Source organism: Balearica regulorum, chromosome 16 (assembly GCF_011004875.1).
Source record: "Balearica regulorum gibbericeps isolate bBalReg1 chromosome 16, bBalReg1.pri, whole genome shotgun sequence".
In the NCBI taxonomy this organism is placed as follows: Eukaryota; Metazoa; Chordata; class Aves; order Gruiformes; family Gruidae; genus Balearica; species Balearica regulorum.
Genome location: NC_046199.1, coordinates 10115548 through 10137385, shown reverse-complemented (window position 1 = coordinate 10137385; position 21838 = coordinate 10115548). Strand labels below are relative to the sequence as shown.

Below are 21838 nucleotides of genomic sequence, written 5' to 3'. Positions count from 1 at the left end.
TGCTGCTTCTTTCTTACAAAATGATTGTCTTATCAGTGTGAGCCACTGAAGGGAGCAAACACCAAGGTCCAGCTGGATGTGAACTATGGGGCAAATCACAGCCGGGCAGCAAAACTGCCTCTCAGCACCCACCAAGAAGTGAGGATGGGCTTGAACAGACTGTCCTGATTTCACCTCCCTCTGCCTTTTTTTTTTTTTTTTTTTTTTTGAGGGATTTTCTTCCCACCCCATGAAGAATCCTCCCTTGGCTGCTGCAGGCTGAACACTGGTGGACAGACCTGGATCTGCGTCTCCAAATCTCTCCCCCTCCCTGCTGTCTGCAAAAAAGTACTATGACATCATCAGTCACTGCAGGAAATGAAGGCAGCTTCATCCTGCTGGACCTTCTCTAGCTGTTAATTTAAAAAAAAAAAAAAAGTGATGAAGAAATACCTCTTGATCAAAAGTCTCCCTCTACTTTTATAAAAAGGCTCAATAGTAGCTCCCAGCTGCTATTTTATAACCACACTCTGAGGTTGGAGTTTTTTGCCTTTTTTTTCCCCCTTCTTCCTTTAGGGTCTTCCTTCCTGTCTGATTTAAATCCTCCTGACATTCCACCTATTGTGAGTCCTGTCCTCGGCTGAATAAACTACCGTCTGCCTTTTGCTCTCTGGCTGCTTCAAGGAAAGAACACCCTGTGTGATGTTCTCGGGCTTGGAGTCAGGGGGAGGATTTTTCCTTGACGTCTTCAGATGCAAAACCACAGCTTGTACCCACCTCAAATTAAAAATTACAGCTGTGTCACAAACATCCTCCTGAAGCCGTGCTGTCAGTTTTCATTTGCAGAAAGGGTCCAACCCCCATCCAAAAAAAAAAAAAAACCCTCAACGCTGCGAATGAAATGCTGTCTGAGCGCTAATGCTCTGTAGCGATAGCAGAGGCATCCTCTGCACAAGTGAAGTGGACCAGAAAAGACGCTCCCAAGCATCATGTTTGACACAGCCACAGCTGTACCGTGTGCCTCCGCAGCGCTGACATTCAAGCATTAGGCTGGGGTGATTTCATATGCAGTAGTTTAAGTAGACTTATACTTTCCTCTTGACTGTTTAAAAGTGCTACAATGCGCAATCCAAATGCCATTTCCCACGCAGAGACCTAAGCGGCTCCGTACGTGCCAACGGCTCTCACGCCAGAAGAGGAGGGGTAGGAGAGGAAAAAAAAAAAAAAAATTGCAATTCAACCTCATTGTTTACAAGCTCAGTAGTAAGCTGCCTTTTTCATAAGGTTATCCTCGCGTGGCACAATGCACGGCGATTGCTGAAGGGAGCTACGTGCACATCTCCAAAGAGAACTGCAGCAGCCGGCGCTCGTGGCCAGGGATGGGCTCTGGTGGCCCCATCAATGCCAGCCCTACCTGTCCTAACAGCAGCCAGCCTTCAGCAACAGCCTGCCCGCTATTCAGTGGTACCCACAGCTAGCTCACCACGGCACAGGAGAATAGAGAAGATTTGGGAAAGAAAGATTCGTGACCCCATCAGCCACCACGGTCCAGAACGAGCGCAAGCAGGAGCGTCCGTGCAGACGGTCTCAGCTGGCTCCGTGCAGAGAGCACCGCTCCCCAGCGCTCTTCAGAGATCTCATTTCAGACCTGTCATGGGAAATTTTATCCTGCGCCTGGACTTCTTTAGAGGCAAAAATAAATAAGTAAACATGCCCCACATCCCATTGTCCTTCACCGCTGTGCATCCTGTGGATTACAAGCCGTAACGGGTATGAAAAGCTACATTTAAATACAATATGTATTTATGAGCACACATGCAAGTGCAAGCGTGCGCACACAGCGCGGATCCAAAGGTTAGAGAGGGATTGAGACCTCTCTCCCTGCTGGGGGGTAAGAGGGCTGCACACACACACAATATCCAGACCTAAACTATCCTAAGTTCTATGCAGATTTTAGGAAAATATAGCAGAAAATGAATACACTACTGCACCGATATGCAAAGAAATATTTTTTAAATTTGCCTAAATGGATTTAAAGTAACACATGGGGGAATCTGCTCATAGAAAGCCAGTGATAGCCTTATCAAAGCCAGCCTCCCCCACCCCCTTCCTATTCAAGTTTAATTTGATGTTTTTAAGGACAGACCAGAATTCATCTAGTGCTCACTCGCACACCTCAGGCTGACAGGCTCAGTCTTGGAGCCAGAGATGTGTAGGATCAGGCTCCCTGAGTACCCTTGACATCCCACAGCATGAGTCTTCATGGACCTGACATTGCAGGACCAGCACTACCACCTCCAGGCACCTGCTTCAAAAGCTGCAAATCCCCAAATTCTGCTCCCACCTTCTCCTCTTGCCCCCCGACCAGTCACTCAAAACACAGATAAGCAGAGCTGGGGGTTTCAAGCAGCAGTTAATATTAGCAATGTGCTTGGCAGAGGCAGAGTGCTAGATGAGCACCAGGTACTAGGAATATTACCTTTTATAATCATCGCTTTATTAACATACAACAATCTTATTAAATCTAATCTAAGTGCTTATTTGGCAGGTTCAATAGAAAAGCCTTAATTGAGCTCATTTTAAATATAGCAACAACTGCTTACTCTGCTTTCTAAGAAGGTGCAAGCTTTCCTGGCGACACCTGCTTGCAGCTGACAGCTTGTTAGTGAAGAAGGATGTTTTTAAGGGTGGATTTTTGCTGCTTTGGGGTTTTCCCAGGGCTTGCTTCATTTGGGAATACAGGAAGGGCTGGTAATGTCAGTCACCCAAGGAGGGCTTCCTCCACTGCCCAGGTGGGTCCATCCACCCGTCTGAGATGATGCCTCGTTACCAAGAGGCCAAAATGGGACAGGAAGTGCCATTTGCGTAATGAGCAGCCCAGTTCTATGCTTAATTAAAGCTTCCTAATCTGCTGGCAGTGAATCTGCCAGGAGGTTTGACAGCCTTGGCTGGACCTCTTTCATCAGCCACAGCTGCAGCAGTAAATGAGCGGCTCTGTTGAGCCCCCAGGAGCTGCCCGGGGTCCCGGTGGGGATGAATGCCTCGCTTGTCTCCTCCAAAGGCACCACAGCTTCACCTGGCGTACGAGGGGCTTCTTCCGACCAGCCGGCGCCTTGGAGAAAGGGCCTATTTTAACAGGCCTGGGACTGACCTAAATATCCAGATCTGAGCCGTCCTTGAAGGATGGGACCAGAGAGGAAGGGAAGGATTTAAATATCTGGACCTGAAGCCAAATCTTGACAGCTGGAAGTCCTCTCTGCCCAGATTCACCATGCAGGAGGTTCAGCTGTAACAAGGAGACAGAGACTTCCAAATCCTGCCCACCACTTTGGGTACCGGAAAGGCTCCATCGCCCCAGGACCACCTGGTCCATAAGTGCTGGAGCAGCACGTGGCCCTCGTCCTGTGGCCACCGCATGGGGTGGGAAGTCACTGTACTGAAAAAGCCCATGTTTGTGGAGGAACGAGGACTTTCTGCTCACCTTGATGCGTGTGCCGTGCAGGCTGGCGGCTCCCTTGCAGCTGCTGATCTTCTCTCCGCAGGTCCACCTCTGATTCAGCAGCTCACCCCGAAACTCATTTTCTGGGGAGGGGAAGAAGAATATGGGGTCAGGACACAGAGTAAGCCTGGCACCCCATCAGCAGCATCAACCAGAGATGAAAACGCAGTATTTATTCCCTGCCTTTCTTTAATGGCCATACAAATCCCCCGAGGGTCTCGATGCCCTGAGCAGGACCCCATGGTGCCACTCCAATGCCAAGAGCTCCAGGCTTGAGGAATGTGCAGCCGGGGTAAATGAAGGCTCAGAGACCTAATGGGTTCCCATGCATCAGCCAAGCGCCCCGAGTGTATCCCAAACACTGTGCAACACTCCTTAGTTCGGTCCTCAGTCGGAAAGCGCGGTATTAACAGTGTTACTGTTAATAGCAGTAATGAACATTACCAGTGGGCTGGGCAAGGCAGCCACCAGCACCGACCCGGGAGCCTTGCAGTGCCCGTGGCAGCTGGCAAAGGGCTTCTCTGCCCTTCGCACTTGGTCCACCCTTACACCTTTTTCTCTTTCCAAAGATAAAATTAATTTTTAATCTTTCACAAAACCTCACACATCTAAAGCAGTGGATGGGACCCATTAGCTGGACATCACTGAGAGCCGAGTGGGGTCCCCACACAGGTTTCCATGACAACTTTCGGTGACACCAGCGTTTTGGGAGTGGGTCATTACAGCAATATGCAGTGAAGGTGCAAAACAAGGGTCTCAAAGCTCCCAGACACAGAGTTGCTTTGGGAGCGAGGGAGAGCTGGCAGAGAGGAGCTTCTACCCAAGGGGAAAGATTATGGGAAATACATGCCTTACAAGTGGATTCTTGGCACTTTCCCTTTATCTAATACAACTCCAACATCTTCAAGGAGCCAGCATTGGCCCTGCCACACACGGATGGATCTGCAGCAGCTGGACCGGCGCACAGGAGCTGCTGTGGCACAGCAGCTGTGTGGTACGGCTTCCCCTCCCACGCAGTTATTGCTCACGATGATGAGATCTAGAGCGTTTTGCCCCCAGACTCTGGCCTCTGGGCCCCCAGCGTCACAGCTCACCTTGGCAAACCGTTGTGGCTTTGGGCACCGCTGCCACGAGCCTTCCCCTCACATCTTTAATTGTTGCTCCCTCTGGCATTGAGTACTGAATTATTTACTGCCTGTTCTCCAAGTATTGCTCCATTCATCTTCTACCACTGATGCAAAGGAAAAAGGAGAGCATCCCCCAGAAGGAGGCACGTAAGGAGCCACACACGCACCGGCACGCTCATTCATCTCAGGCTGCTGGTAGCCTGGGGAAGAGCCCAGGGCGGAGGCTTTGTTTCCTCTGCTGGAACAGGCTTCCATACTTCCTTCACTTAATGTTTCTGTTATTGGGGTGATCTCAAAGACAGGGAAAGCAGGGAGAAGGCTCACATATGCTAAAGGAAACCTGTGGAAGGTGGGTGTTTCCAGCAATGGATAATTGCTGAGTGTGTAGGACACCAGCTGAGCAACTTTGGATCTGCTCTACCACAAAGCACCTTTTAGAACATGCAGCAAATAGCTAGGGAATTTATTTCTCCCCCGCCTGTGTCTGTTCTCTATCTACAAGACATTAAGGAACAACCAGTATATCCCACAGTGCTCTTGCAAAAATGAGTACATTGAAGGACTAGGATAATTTGATCCTATGGTGACGTACAATCCAAGTTAGTGGCTAAGACAGATGATCGTGAAAGTCACCTTCACGTGTTTGTTCTAAACCAGAGCTGAAAGCCAGGACGGCAGCTGGGGGGACTTTTCCAGGTTTCATCTGTGTTGGAGATTCCACTCCAAACCCTGTCTGAAGCACTGTGTTCCAGCCTGGACCCACAGGAAAGGCAGAGCTTGGAAATAAAAATCCAAGAGCTGCTGAAACATTATTCTGCTTTGGAGAAGGTCTAAGGAAAGGGAGCAGAGAGGCACAGATGGCCAGGCAGATGATGAAAACCAAGCAAAATGTGGGGAAAAAAGCTAGAAAGGGACAGAGGAAAGGAGAACAGAGGGGGGAAAAAACATCAGATAAGAAGAAATAACGATGTTTCTATGGCACATTCATAGGACAGTATGGCCTGCCTGTTTATATGAAGCATTTCACTGATTCTCCTTCTCCCAAGCGGTGTATTTTAAAACAGGACCATCCCCTCTGGGAGGCAGCAGGGGCAGGAGTAGAGAGTGGGTTAAACTGCAGAAACAACTGGCTGCAAAATAACCCTAAAGAGAGCTTAGAAGTTTTTTAAAAGATTGAGAGGTCATGAGATTCAACCCCAAGGATGCAAAAGAGAGCAAAACACACACCCCCCCTATCCTCTTTGGGCCTGTTTTGCTCACATGTGCTTAAGTTGCAGGGTAAGGGTGAGCTCCGGAAGCTGCCATGCTAAAATATCTGACCCAAGATGCCAGCCTGTCCTTGCCATGGTCCCTGTCCCAAACTACCCGCGCCTTCATCCCTGTGACCATGAGGAGGGTAAGGGGCTGTGTGTTGGGGTGCGGAGCCCCGGCCAGGCTGAAGGCGCATTGGCCACACCAGCTCAGTGTCCTCCTGCCCGCTCCCATCCCTCTGCCCAGCCCGGTTCAGATGGCCAAGGCAGCTCCGTCAACACACGAATCAGATTTCCTCTACTCTGTGCTGCTTAAATGCATCTCGTCTCTGGAGAGGATCACCTTGCACTGCTGGCTGTGCCCTTTCCACCTCACCTCCAGACCCTGGGTTCAGCAGAAATGCAGCTCACTGGTTATGTGAAGGACACTTTTTTTAACCCCTACTTGGGCCACCCAAGAGGAGATGCAGGATATTGCCTTAAATGCAAGGTTTGCCCATGAGAAGCAGATCCCAGAGGGAACAGCACATTCTGGGGTCTCCTCCTGACACCAAGCTGGGATAGCCAAAGCTCACAGCTGGGAGCACTTGCATCCACTCCCCCTTGAAAAATAACCTAGATGCTCAGCTGGTCTGATAGGGGTGTGAACATCTGGCTGTGATCTAAGAAATCACCAGTTTTCCCTCACGCCCTTCGTCTTCCGTACCCACCACCCAGTCAGGACTGGATCACGCACTGGGGTCCCTCATTAGACAGGCTGCTTTTCCCCAGCAGCATTTATGACAGTCCACAACCAAAACATCAGTGTGTCCTCTTCCAAATTAGATTCTTTCCCAAACCTTGAATCTATTTGTCCCCTTCTCTCCTTCAAAAAGAACTGCTGAGGAAGATCAGCTGTGAACCAAAGCATTGCAAGTTGTGCAAAATCCTGGCATGAAAGATCCAGTTCTGTGAAACCTTTGGGTCACCCTCATCAACTCCAAGCAAGGTGATCTGGAAACTTGGGAGGGAGACCACACACAACTCAGAGTGTTACTCAGACTTGAGTGTGTTTTACTTTCCATTTCCAAAGAGAGAAGAAAGCATTGATTTGCTGCAAAAAAAATTAAACCCTCCAAAGAATGGCAGAAAGTTCCCTCAAAAATAAACCCAATAAACCTCATAGGAAGCTTTGGCGTGCAGAAGGTGAATTGAAAACAAGAAAAGATGCTGCAGGAGGGGGCTGCCTGGGTGGCAGCCAGGTTCCACACATGTCCTTACGTTTGCAGACTGCCCGCCGGCTGCGAGAGCAGCACCATCCTGTCTCCAAATCTATGCAGAGGTTACATCTGCTATAGCAAAGTGATGGGGTGAGAGATGGGGTCCTTAAGGAAAAGATGGGGGTGAAGGCTTCTTTTCCTCCTCATAAGATGCATCACTGCATATTTAAACTGAAAACTAGAAGAAAAACATATCAATCTTCATTTGCTCCCCCAAGTGCAAGAATAGAAAAAGGAAGAGTAAGATTTTTCTTCATCTTTGTTCAGGCACATTTGTCATAGGAAAGGTGAACCCTGTGTTAACAAGGCAGCAACATGCTGAGAACAGGCTGGGTCCTTCAGTGCCCCACTAGACAACACGGGCTCACTTCTCAGAGCAAATACAGCAGCAATGCCAGGGACTGGAAGGTGCCCTTTGGACACCATCTTTCATATGAATTTAAAAAAAAAAAATCTCAAATCCAAATTTTACATCTTCTCTAAGCTGCAAAAGCCACCCATGGACCCCTGCACACCCTCCGCACAGCTTGCTGGCTAACACCCGTGCATTCTGCAGCACATCACCCGCACACGCTGCTCTCCCCAGCCACTGGCCGTGGCCTGGAGAACACAGAGAGCTGAGTTTTCAGTCCTGCACAGCCCCAAACTCATGGTGCAGCAAGGGCTTCTCTTCCAGCAGGCAACATGAGTCTTATCATGGATTTAAGGTTTCAGTTAGGGATCCTAGTTGCACCGCTGCACCCCCTTGCACAGCCCCCAGGACTCAGCACAGCCCAACCCACCCTGAAGCACGACTAACTGCCCCACGCTCCTGCCCAGCCCTCCCCTGCCGGGAAGGGGCTTCCCCGAGCGAGCCCATTCCCTGCCCCAGTGCCTGCCAGGTCAGCCTTCACGCACACGCAGGAGTGCGGCAGCTACGCATCAGGGTGCTTTTTTCAAGGGAGATGAATTAAAACCTCCGTAGGGATCAAAATACACTGAATACAGAAATACCGTCTATTCAACACAATTATTGCTGTTTACTGCGGCACGGCTATGTTCAGTGCTTCAAATTTATCTTCCCAAACATGCATTTAATTCAAGATCTAATACTGGATGTTAATTGTATATTGCACAGTAAACGACTGATCATTAAAACATATTAATTGAGGTTTAACAGCTGTGTAATAGATATTACATCTCATACTTATCAGCAAATATGATTTAATAATGAGTTAGGACAGGATGTATGGATGGGAGGCGCAGCAGGGCCAACTAGATTGCGAGTTGTTCTTTGTCATTCATTTGCTGACCTAAAGATACTTTTCCTTAGCATGCTTGGAAAGAAGTTTGACAATCACCAAGCAGATGTTGAGCTCTAATGCTCTCACCTAGGTAGCTTACGCAGTCAAGCCCCAAAGAGTTTATAATCCCTATAAAAGGAGAAACATGGGAGCCATGAGCAGTTTCCTCCTATAAAGCCGGGGCTGAGCTGCAGGGACCTGGCCCCATGACTATGTTTGCACCGACAACAAAGCGTGGAACTGGTGAACAGGGAGCAAACACCAGGAGATGGTCATCATCCCCCAGCACCTGGGGGGTCCCTTCCCCTGTGTGCAAGTCACAGCCACCCTGTACTTTCTAATAGGAACTCTTATTTAAAGCAAGTTGACAAACATCGTTGCCCTTGACAAGGGATACATATCCGGCTGGTCTCCAGGGCAGTTCACCCACACGCTCGGTCTCCTGCAGCTCCCATCTCCTGGCTCCATCATCGCACTGACCCAGCACGTCCCGCTCCCGCAGCTCGCTGCTCCTTGTCCCCACGCCACTCCCAGCCGTGCCCCCTCTCGCCAAAGCACAGAGCCGGGATGGTGTCTTGCTGCACTGCGCGGCTGTTCGGAGACCCAACAACTCATCGTACCAATGAGATGAATTTTTGATCCCACAGCCCTGACAAACACCCAACACTGGCTTAACGCACTGTGCTACCAAACCACACACTGCAAAATAAAAATCTGTGACCCACACTCTGATCTTTTATTTTCCCTTTACCCGAAGGAAGGGAAGGGGTTTTATTTCAGTAAGATCAAGCCTTTCTAGTGCTTTCACTGCCAAACAGATGCCTGCAGCATGGCGTGCATTGCTAACCCGCTAAGTGACCAGCTCAGCACCAGCACAGCTCAGAGGTGTTTGCTGCCAGCAGCCAAGTACAGCCCTGCTCAGCTCCATGGGTCCTGGGGGCACAGAAGAGAGGAGTGGAGCACCAGGGCTTCCATCCGGCTATGCAAAGGGGAAGAGGACACGTCATCACTAGCACGATGTCACTATTTCTCCATCTCCGTCTGCAGGAATGTGCCACCCTCCTTCCAGCAATCCCTGCTGTAGTGCCCAGGGGCCAGTCAGCAGCCCAGGGAACACTACCCCAGCCCCCACCCCCCCACCCCGCAGCTCCCTCCTCCAGCACTGCACAAAGCACAAGTGACTCACATCCTCCTTCCCGGCCCCACGCCACCTCAGCCATGCCAACTCATGCTTTGCCCTGTCATACCTGACAGCTTTGGATGTCTGAACTTTTTTTTCCAGAGTCTTTGATGGGAAAAGGGAATTATCCCTTTCCTATGGCCCTGGGACAGGACAAGAAGCATCCAGCTTAGATGCAAGATTCATATTTCCAAAACACAAGGACACGTAGCAATAGGAAGGGAAGCAGCAGCAAAACCCACTCCTTGGAGAGGGAGCAAAGCCCTCAGCAGCAGGGTTCAGCAGCGGGTTAAAGATGCACCAGGACCAAGGTATGGACATCACCTTGCTGTGGGACCCGGCATCCCCAGGCCCCTGCAACAGCGGCGCTGCCATCCTTTACCCGGAGCCCCCTCTCCATCCCTGCCCAGCAGCTCTGCACACTGAGCCACAAAGTGCTCTAGGGAAGGACCAACATTTTGCCCCATTTCTCTGTATCACCCAGCACTACAGGAGCTGAAGCCCTCAGTGCACCTACAATGCAAAGAAGCAAATGAGGCTACAGTCTCTCCTCATTAAGAGCAATATTCATGCTCCAGTACTGGTTCATGGCCAGTTAATAAGACTTTTTATTAGAGTCTTTTTTTCTTTTCCTACAAAGTGGAAGAGGCACACTACACAGTGCTGCAGAAGATATAAAAGAATGTTATTTTCACCTTCCATCCTTGTATCACTTGTGTAGTCTTGAAGACAGGAATAAGTGCTGTGTACTCACAGTATCACTGCTGTCTGTGCATTGTTCTTAAGTATATTGATCAAAAGTATTGAAGAGTGAACATCATTCAACATCCCATCTTCCCCCAGCTCCTAGGGGGAGCTGTCAAAATGCAAAGCAGCTCTGAGCATGGTGAGAAAGGCCACCAACAAGAGGGAAAACAAAGCAATGAGGTTCTCCACTGGAGAATCTCTTTGGGGTTTCCAAGGCCCAGGGCAACAGCAGGGCCTGGAAAAGCTCTCAGCTGAGATGAGGGCAAGACCTGAGCCACGGGCATCTCTGCCTCCTCCCTGCGCCCTGCCAGCTGCTAAGCATTGCCCAAAGTGTGCCTTTTCCTACTACAATATCAGGAACTTCATACAAGCCTGCTGATTAATTCCTCTCCAAACATGAACAACAACAGAAAAAAAAAAAAAAAAAAGAAGCAAGCCCTGGCCTATCACAAGTGCCAGCATCCCCTCCTCTACCAAGCTCATCCACAGCACGGACCGCTCCTGCCACCAGCTTCATCTCCAGCATCCATCCTTTTGTGCACGCAGAGGGAGCCTCGCTCAGCAATGCTCATCTGCTTGTGCCTGGTGCGTGTGCAAACAGGCATGTAACGTGTCAGGCACGCAGGAGAGCATCTCCGAGAAACAGGATGTTGCTTCTTTCTTCTTGCACATTTTCCTCGTTATTTTGTTCTAATTTGGCTTTCCTGGTACCTTCTCTATTCAATAAAAGCCAAATGCAAACCGTGTCCCTTAATCTCCGAAACAGCAGCTCACTGCTGAGAAAATAATATAGATGTAACTTCCAGCATCACACACTTTCTTTTCCATTTATATGCAAATGCCGACCTTTCACCCAAGCTGTCTCAAAGAAGTATTTCCTTAAAAATGCAAATAGCACGTTGCAGGCAGTTACTCCGGCTGAGTCTTTCTTATATTATTATTATTATTTCTTTTAACCTTACCAGTACTGCAGAACACAACTGCTAAACTGCACCCCGGTAATAATTACTTTTCATACCAAATCGAAAGCCTCCATGGAGCCGATGTGTCGAAACACCAGCAGGAGAATTCAGTGCAGATGAATTTTTAGAGAAGGTTTTGGATAAGTGCATCTTGGGCCGGGGGAAGGAAGCAGCTCCAAGACACGTTGCTGCCAAATGGAACGACCTGATGGCTCAGGGTGAGGTTATAAAAGCATCTTCTGTCTTGTAAAGCTTTTCCCATGGTGCTGCTGATAGAGGAACCCTCAGGAAGGGGAAAACAACCTGTGTAAGCTGAGGAGGTTTGTGTGGGGTGAGCATAGCGGGCACAAGGCACAAGTCCACTGGCAGTGCTGGTGTTGGACACTGATGTCCTTTCCCACCTCAGGTGGTCTGGGAGGACCTTTAGGGCTGCGTGTGCATGTCTGCACAGCATATCTGTGCTGTACAAAGGGATCCCAGGGCAGCATTAGGGCTTCTGGGGCTGAAGATGGATAGTAAGAAGGGCAGCTGAAGTGGGGAAGCAGCCACGATAAGATGACGGATGCAGAGGAACAAATAAGATTAGAGGATTTCAGCTCCAACACCCCCTTAGTTCACCTCTCCGCTGTGGCAGTGGTCCCAGCACCAGCAACTGCATGGCAGACCACCCTTGGCTTGTGTCTCCTCACCGATGGGGATGAGGACAGGGCTGTCCCCCCCGCACCAGGAGCGGAAGCCCACCCCAGCAGGTTGAGGGGTGAAAGGAAGCATCAGCGAGTGCTTCAACCAGAGCCCCCCCCTTTCTCACAGCAGCTCTATCCCTGCACAAGGAGGTACTCCCAGCACAGGTGGATGTCAAACAGATCGAGTTGGATACATCGGCCCACCTTGACACCCTGTGTCCAAGCCACTCCATCATCAGTTTAGAAATCAAGAGAGAAGAGGAAGAGCAAGCCTGAGTGTTGTGCGTGCAGAGAGGGATACAAGGCTGCGTGCTGGGAGGGAGCCAAATGTATGAAGCAGAGGTAATAAATGAGATTCTTTCCATACAGAAATAGCAAGTGAGAAAAGCCAGCTACAGCCAGCCTTCCTGGGACAGGGCAACACAACATTCAGCTCAGCACCCATTTCTGAGCAGCAAATTTACTCTTTCCCTACTGGGAAAATCTATAAGAAACTGGTTGTACTGGTTTTGGCTGGGATAGAGTTAAATTTCTTCATAGTAGCTAGTATGAGGCTGTGGTTTGGATTTGTGCTGAAAACAGCATTGGTAATTCAGGGATGTTTCTGTTACTGCTGAGCAGTGCTGACACAGAGCCAAGGCCTCTTCTGCTCCTCACCCCACCGGCGAGCGGCTGGGGGTGCACAAGGAGTTGGGAGGGGACACAGCTGGGACAGCTGACCCCAACTGACCAAAGGGATATTCCATACCTTATGACGTCATGCTCAGCATAAAGCTGGGGGAAGGGGGGGGAAGTGGTGTGTTCGGAGTGATGGCGTTTGTCTTCCCAAGTCACCATTACGCGTGATGGAGCCCTGCTTTCCTGGGGATGGCTGAACACCTGCCTGCCACGGGAAGTGGGGAATGAATTCCTTGGTTTGCTTTGCCTGCACACATGGCTTTTGCTTTATTTATTAAGCTGTCTTTATCTCAACCCACAAGTTTTCTCACTTTTACTCTTCCAGTTCTCTCCTCCATCCCACCAGAGAGGAGTGAGTAAGCAGCTGTGGGGTGCTCAGCTGCTGGCTGGAGTCAAACCCAGATGAGATACAAACTGATCTTTCCTCTATCATTTTAGTCATCTATAGATTCAGCTGTCAATGACTCTTTAATTCCTTCTGGATTCCAAACCCACAGAGATGCCCTGGTATTGACTGTCACAGCCCAAGTGAATTTGAATCTGCTCTGGGACCTTACACTTAGCCTCGTGAGTTCTGGGAAAAAAGCTGCAAAAAACCACATTGCAGCTGCCCCAAGCTGGGCACACTGAGGTGTCTGAGGGACACAAACCCTCTTACCCCCAGCACAGGACTCTGGTCCACCAGCAGCATTTGCTCAAGTGGGTGGTTTTGCAGACAGGGATTTCTACCACGTGTGACACCAGGTCAGGCAGAGGAGGGAGAAACTGCCTGGAAGAGCTGGGGAAGAGGCTGGCAGCGCCTCTGACGCAAAGTTAGATGACTAAGTGGGCTACTTCCCAGCTGCCAGCTTGTCTTTATGATATTAAGCTTTTCCTCTCCGCTGCCATATAAGAAGTGAAAAGCTGACACGTAAGCGTGTGTCATACGGAGTCAGATAGACAGAAGCAATAAGGCATAAAAGGAGGTGAGATCATCGTACAGCAACAGCTCCCCTGGGGTAAGAGGCAGCGCTGCACAGCACCCGCTGGCTCTCAGCCCCACACCAGCATCCCCTCTCATGGCACAGGCTCAGCACACTCAAACCGAAGCCCATTTCCACGCCAAACCTCCCGGACAAGGGGCACGCACAGAGTGCCACACTGCCCGCCACGAAAAGAGGCAATTAAGCTGACCCTTCAAAAGGCTTTATTAAAAAGGAGCCTCCGCTGCAGCGTGTGGGTCTGCCAGCCATAATGTCGTGGCCCCCCAGGATCATCGCTGCTGAATGGGGTGGCTGCTGTGTGCCACTTGCTTGAAAAGAAGGAGAATCGTCAAATACGTTAAGTTTATAGCCCTGCTGGCACCGCTCTTAGCGCTCCTGCAGACCCCGTGTAATTGAAATTAAATAGAGGCGAGTGATACCTTTCTGTCTTTCCTACAGCAGCCTGCGCTTGCTTGTGAATACAAAGTGGGGACAACGAGGAGGAGCGATGGGGGAGCAGCTGGGTGCCCATGGGCAATGCTCTCAGAGCAGTTTTCATCCCCCCTTCCAGCCGCTCACATGGGCTGAGCCCGCTGCACTGCATCGCTTTTGTCCTGATGCTCATGCTCCAGCCCAGCCGGGAGCAGGGAAACCCCAAGACCCCAGCAGTGCACCCGCTCCCCAGAACCCCACTGCCAAGGATTAGCTCGTATCCCATAACTGGGAAGTTTATGTCTTCTCTAAACCCTACTTTTCCCAATCCTCCCCTTTCCGACAGGGTGGCCTTCCTCTCCTCAGCAACGCTCCTTGCTTGGCGGGTGAGCGCAGCGGGGAAGCGGCCAACCTGCCAGAGCTGCTCTGCCAGCACCACGGCAGCGACCTGCCTCCCCGGCAGCCAGGAAAGCCGCTTGGGGACAGGAGGGAGCTGAAAGTTTCTAGAGGATGCAGGAGAGGAGCTGACAACTCTGTGCTCTTCTGAGACACTGCAGGCAAAGTTAACTGTTTAGACTGTCATTTTTTTTAAAGCAACAACATGGCTCCCAGGCACTTTTTTTTTTAAATAAAAAAAAAAAATGGAGCAGCTCTCTCCAGAAGGCTATTAATCCTCTCCTGTCACTTGTGTTCTTGGAGAGAGCGTTTCTCTGGGCAAAAGCAGCTAGCTGTTCGCTGACTAATTACATCAAAATATTGAGGGCAACAAACAAACCTTTAACTGCACTTGCCAGAAGCTCGCTAGATGCAAAGCTTCGAAATTATGAAGGAGAAACGTATGCATCAGTGGGAGAAGCTGGGACTCCAGACTCGCTCATGGCCACATCAGCTTTCAGAGGCTTGAACTTTCTTTCCTCTCCACAGAGCTGCTCGAGTTGGGCTAACTTTGCCCAAGACAGCTTTACCCAGAACATCCCTCACCCAAGGCTTTTGACTTCTTACAAGTAAAGGGGTTTTTTTTTGCCTTTACCAGGGAAGGAGATTAATTTGTTTTCTCTCATTCTTATGTAGGTGCTTAGGTTTTGGGTATGGAGCAAGAACTGGACACGTGTCCCCAGGAAGGCTCTTGCTTAGGCTTCAAGCTCCGTTACAAGACGGTTTCCAAAAGTACTTGACTGAAATCAGGGAACTCCTCTCAAAGCCCACTGGCACCTTCACTTATCCCAGCAGCGCACAGGAGCAGCATCCCCTTGGGACACAGCTTCACAGACCAGACCCTTCCCTGCCCCAAAACTTTCACGGGCTATTCAGCCAATAGGCTTTGGGCTTTGACTTCATCTCTGTCCCATCACCCCGCTTTGCCTGTAGAGCCAGAATGGGAAAAGCCAGTGCTGAAAGCCCAGTTCTGCATTTAGGTACTAAACCTGATGTTCTTCCAAGGGGGGTTGGACATCCAAGCACCAAAATAGATGACTCAAATGCAAGCTTTGACCCCAGACCCATGGCTGCCAGACAGACATCCCCTTCCACCCCCCAGTACTGGCTCTCCCCTCTGGAGAGCACCAGGGGCAGGGAAAGGCGGCAGACTCTGGCTCTGAAACACGGGTTAACCAAAGGCAGCTGCTGGGGAGGTTTCTCTCCACTACGTGGGTGTTTCTACACACAGGTAATTGGGTACTCATCACAAAACTTAACAAGGCACGCTCAAGGAGCCCGGCGACAAGCACAAGGCAGAATTATTCAACATCAAATTGTTAGTTTTGAGGGATTGTTTAAAAAAAGAAATTTAAAAGTGCTCAGAGTGTCACCTACAGATTTTGCCAGCAATACCTTGGTTTTTAAATACCGTGTGCATGAAAGCTCCTCCAGAGCCATCTCTTGTACCTTGTAATAATATTCACCGGGGGATCCTCCTAATGTGGGGTTTGAATCCTTTGCTGTTGAATACACTTGACTCCTTGGCTCACAGAGAGGGTTCAGGTAAACACGCCCGCGATCTGCTGCTCAGAGAGACGATTGCGATCCTCGGCATCGACCAGAAAGGTTTGATCACACCCGTGAGGAGCAAGAGGCTTCCCCAAAATGGGCACAGACCTGGCTTGCAGATGCTGTCCAAAGGAGAGCCACGTGCTTGCCAAACGATTTCAAGCAGATGAACGAAGAAACCCGAGTCCCTGCTGCAGTTTATATTTAATTAGAGGAAAGGCAGCTTACGCAGCAGTTTTGGAAACATATTGTCTTACAGTATATTGGATATTTGTGTCTTAACAGCTCAACATCGATTTCTTTTATGTAAAGGAAGAGGGGGGAAGAGAACTGCGTGCCCTAAGTTGTGTTAGCTCCAAAGAGACGCCTGTACCGCTTGGACTAATGTTTAGAGTAATCAAAGGCGTGAACTCATGTATTATGTATGGGAACGAGAGTTTTCAGTCTTCTGCAAAAAGGAATCTCCAGCGTTTGGTATTTTGTTAGCAGGCTGGCACCATATGGCTCTCCCCTGCTGATATTCTTTCACACCAGAACTTTATGTTCAGATGCTTTAGTTAATATTTTACCCAGCAAGCATAAACAAGATGCAAAGATTGCAGTCGACAGCAACCTTCTCTTAAACCATATACCCACGTTAACAGTGAAGGCTTCTTTCAGCAAGTAGTTTACCAAACACATGCCTGGCTTTTTTTTTTTTTTTTTTTCTTCCCTTAAGGGTCCAAGCTGGGCCATTTACTTTAACTGCCTCAGCATCAAACAAAACACAAGCAGCAAACCCAAGAAGGATGTTTTCACTCCCTTCCTACTGCATTTTCCAGCTGGTCCAGGGCAGCACTGGATGCACGCAGGTGCTGCACACATACAAGTTGTATTTGTGTACAATTTAAGGCTGCATCTCTGCTTGTTTTTCGTTTCAGACTAGATCTTATCTCAGGAAGGTAGAGTAGCCTCTTCTCCACTACTGAAGCAGGGATGGAGCACCAGGCAAAGCTCACAGCCCACAGGGAAGCCTCGCTCAAGCACTAACAGCCTAAACTGGCCAAGCAAGGCCAACAACATGGTAAAGCCTATCAAGTCGGCTGCTTCAAGACTTGTGTTTCCCCCCATCCTGCCTCAAGTTAGACACAGAATCACTTTGAAAAACTTAATCTTAGAGATTTGGCTCTAAATATTACATTTAGATTTCCTCTACCCCCCAACCCTCCAATATTCTTATTATTCTTTAATATTCTTAAAACAAATAGGACCTAACAGATGTCTTTCAGCCTGCACTCTTATTAATGAGAATATTGTAAGAATGGAAATCAGGTCACAAATGTTTAATACTTTGTTTAAAAAGTCTTCAGCTTCTTTAAAGAGTTCCACTAATCCCAACATGACAGATGTACAAGGCAGTTTTGCTTGGGGCAGATTAAAATTCTCGCTCTGATTTGCTCTTTCATTTGGTCTGATTAAAATAACATTGCAATTTTTTTTTTTTTAACATGCTGACTTCAAACTAAAAAGGAAAGAATAAAAAGTGACCAGTAAAGGCCAGCATGATCACAATAAAAGCAAATTTATTGTTGTTAAGATAAAAAAGCAAGACAAAAGGAACTGAGGGACAGCCCGCCCATGCCCAGGTTAGCATTAGAGCTCAGTGTTAAAGATAAAAGGGGGACCTTTCCAAACTATGTTTTTCCATTTGAAAGTGTTTATTAATCTATTCTCTCTGAAGCAAAAAGTTCAATGAAAGACAAAGATCAAAAGTATTTTAATTCAGGTGATTTTTTTTTCGTTTTTTCTTTTTTTTTTTTTTGACCAAACCAAAATGAAAAGCAGAGTATTAGAGTGTGCCACTTCATTATTCTGCTGTGAGACTGGCACTTGCTGCGAACAGGCTGCCTGGCAAGACAAAGTGATCTCGGCCACCCTTTCCCTCAACTAAACTCTGCCTGGAAATTCCCTATTTCCTTTCCCAACCTCCTTTCACACCAGACCACCCATCCCTGGACAAGCTTTCACAGCTAACTTAATTTCCCCACTGCTAGAAAACACACCGGCATCCGAGTCACGTATGGACGCGTGCATGGCAACTGGTACACCAGGACGCTCCGATCGGATCAGCAGAGGAGTGGGGAGGCAGGATGGGGCCCCGGCCGTGCTCACAGCCCGTCTCCTCTTCCCATGCTCATCTGTAAACAAGCCGGAGCTACGCGTGCCTTTGCCCTCTTGGGTCTGCCCGAAAGTGGCCACAGCTCCCAGTGCCAGGTCCCTCCAGGGCACTGCTGGACCAGTTTCATACAGGCATTGGACAGAGGCATTGCTTTACAAAGCAGCCAGTGGTGGTTCAAAAATACAGTTCCTCAAAGGGTAAACTCCTACTTAAAGGGACCAAGATTTCACACTGAGATCCCAGGCTGTTAGTCTGGACCTTTCTGGCCCAGAAACCTTCTCTTCCTCCCCATCCCTACCTGCAAAACCACAGCAAAGCCTCACAGAAGTATTCTAGGGATGCATAAGCTCTACAATATAAAAACACTGGTTTTATTTTGTGTATTTAGCCATTTTTCATTAAAGCTCCAGCTTGTGCCTTCTATAAAAGAGTCCACAGAAAATCCGCAAAGTGTTTCAAGTTTTCAAGGAGTTGCTCCTTTCAGGTGATTTTTAATGTTTACATTCTTTAAATATAAGTGCTCAGCACATGTTCATGCCTTCAAGGTGCCCTCGCCTCAGTGCCCACCTCCAACTATTCCAGAGCAGAAATCTCACATAAATTCATTTTACTCTAGGACCAAGCTGGTTCAGGGCATTTCTCCCACCCCAGAAACTTTTCACCTAATGTGCTCATCACCTTGCTTCTCTGTTCACACCATACTTTCCTCTCCAAGGACTAGGTGGTGGATCAAGTTTCTACTTTGCAAAGCTAACCAGACTCAGAAGATATAGAGGATATTTTAAGATGAGAGGTTTCGCACAAACCAGCCTTCAGGGTATCAGAGACACTAGGGGACTCTGTATCGCACAGCCAGGGAGATCAGCGCTGGTATGTAGGTGGTGGAGTTATTCCTTGCAGAAATGAGCAAAACCCAGGAGAAAGGTGAGAAAAGCAAGAAAGGTGGAAAGACAAGTGGGAAGAGTGAAGTTTCCTGACAACAACTTCTGCTGTGTCAAAACTCTAGAAATATCTGGAAAGTGAGAAGATGGGCAGGAGTTAGTCCCAGTCTGCTAGTCCCTTTCATACAGCCACTATAGAGCTATCTCCCTAAAAGACAAATACACTTGGCCTGGGTCACCTTAGCTCCCTCCTGGGTGTCAGCATCCTCGTCTGCACAGCCTTTGCACAACAAATAACTCAAAGAGGGGATTGCTTAGGGAAGGAAGAGTAACACATGGTGATGTATTCCCAGCTCTAAGTTTACAATGTGGATCATCGTTCACCTTCACCTCCTGAGTACAAGAAAGGGGAACAGCTATAAAGTGATGACAGGAGGTGTCCTTTGTCATTAAGGAAAGAGCTCTAGCAACTAAGCTGAACAGTTCACCGCTGTAAAACTAAGTCCTTCCGATTTACAAACTGACACACACACACAAAGCAAAGGGGAGACCAGGTCTTCCCCCCCACTTTGCCATTAAACTCTCACGTCTGACTTCCCAGCGGTAACGCGATGCTTCTCCCATCTCCCTCCCCTTCCCACGGCTGATTTCATGTCTTCTGGGAAGCCCAGCCCAGCCGTGGCTATTTCCCCCGCACACTCCAGCCTTTACTGTAAACCTGCCGCTTCCCCTCATCACTCTGCTCTCGGGGGGCAAAAAGTCCCGTCCCCCCCCCCCAGACCTTCTGCTGGGGCAGATGCCAGCACCCCTTGCAAAATAAGCACCCCCAGGTTGCAAAAGGAGGGCTCTATCCCTCACCGGACAAGGTGCTAGGGACAGGTTTGCATTGCAGCGACTGATTTTGGGGGCTCAGGGTATTAACTCACATGCCCTCCTCAAGCCTTGAGGCAGAACTACGGTGGGATTTGCGGGAAGGAGAAGAGTTTATATTCCTGAGCACCAAAAATTATGTAAATCAGCCTGTTTAGGGTGTATTGCTGACTTAGGGTGCACTGCTCGCCCCAAAGCCCAAGATGAGCAGCGTTCCCCATCAAGAAGACAAGTTTGGAGTCAGCACCCCAAAGCCGAGGCTTCCGGGGGGGGTGGGGGTGGGGGGAGTTTAGCACTGTCTGCTAAAATGGCAGCTGCTCTGACGCCGACCTACGTCTTGCAAAGTCAGCCCTGCCCTCATCATCTGACTGCCAGGAACCGGGGCCGCTCCGCTGCCGGCTCCCCGGGGGCTCTGCGGGACGCGGGGGGCGCAAAGCCGGAGCTTCGCCTGCCCCTGCCCACCCCTGCCCCTGCCCCTGCCCACCCCTGCCCGCAGTTGCGGCTTCGGGCTGTTGGGGAAAGTCCCGGCCCGGCTGGGTTAGTCGCCGGCCTAAAGACTTCGCCCAGCCCCCGGGTGGAAGGCACCTGGGGCTCGCTGTGTCCCCCCTCTTCCCTCCCACCCCAACCCGGGGCCATTAACGGACGCAGCCTGGCTCTACAGAACAAAAGGCGGGGGAAGGGGGGGGTGGGGGGGGTGTCGCTGCCCCGACCCCCGGGCTCCTCTCCCCCTGCTCCGTGCCCCCCCCTCCCCCCCTTTGCCCGGGGGCAAAGGGACCGGGCACCGAGTAGCAGCATGGACGGACGGGGTGGGGGGGGAGAAAGGGGGAGGTCTGGGCTCTTCAGGAGAGGAGGGGGTTCTCCCCCGCTTCCAGCCCAGGGCTTGCCCAAAGGGGAGGGGACAGCCCCGTCCCAAAGCCCCTAACGCCACCCTTGGCAGTGACCTTAAGCACCGTCCCGCAGCGGGACGCCCCTCGAGCGGGGGCTGCGCCGGGCCGTGCCCCGGGGATCCCCCTTGCAGGTGGTCCCAGGAGGGGGGGGGGGGGGGCATTTCTGACTTTCCTAGGGTACGAGGTGCCCCCCGCTGACCCCTCTCGTCCCGAAGGCTGCCGCGGGCCGACGGCGACCGGGGGCGGGCGGGGGGAAGTCACGGACCTTTGCTCGGGGCTGCGCAATTGACCAGCGGCTCCGGCCGCCCAGACCCCTCCTCGACGGGACCCCCGGGAAGTTGCCACCTCCGGGAGACGGTGCCCCCGCTGTAACGGTACCCCGGGACAGACCCCGACCCGCCGCTCCGGGGTGCACGGACCCCAACTCCGCCGGAACAACAAGGGGCAGCTCCCGTTTGCTTTCTGAGACGGGATAAACCCAACTTTCTGGACTTTTCCTACTCTTCTCGCCTTTGGGATCCCACAATCCCTAAACCACTTGTATTAAAAAAAAAAAAAAAGGGGAAAAAAAAAGCAAGCAAAAAATAAGTTTTCCGTGGTCTTCCCGAGACAACAGGAGAAAGAGGGAAAGAAAGGGAAGAGGGCAGGCAGCTTTGAGAGAGAACGAGCTGGAGGGGACGAGTCGTGCCCGGGTTTCTCGGGCCGCAGCAGCAGGCGATGGTTTGCGCTTTGCAACATGCGCCTGCTCCAATCTGCGCCGCTCGGGAACAATAAACAGGATCATACAAAGAAGTGGAAAGGCGGCATCTTTGCTTCTGGTTTCTATGACAGCATCAGAGACAAACCAACTATAAACTCTAATTCCTGGATTCCTTCCCCCCCCCCCCCCCCCAAACCCCCTTTTGTCTGCCATTAATTAAAGTGGCCATATGGAAAAGGCTGATAATAACAGCAGATGAGCCAACGAGAGAGAGGGAAAGGGAAAGAAAGAAAAGAAAAAAAAAAAATAACTAAA

At 50.1% G+C, this 21838-nt stretch overlaps 1 protein-coding gene across 3 annotated transcripts in view; it reads right to left on the bottom strand.

Annotated features, from left to right (window-relative positions):
- Window positions 1–21838, bottom strand: part of MYT1 (myelin transcription factor 1) — a 68765-nt gene that overhangs the window by 40899 nt on the left and 6028 nt on the right. For all 3 annotated transcript variants that reach the window (XM_075768609.1, XM_075768611.1, XM_075768610.1), the window contains exon 2: window positions 3461–3561. In XM_075768609.1, the coding sequence (XP_075624724.1) occupies window positions 3461–3561 (101 nt within the window). The remainder of the gene's footprint in view (window positions 1–3460; window positions 3562–21838) is intronic.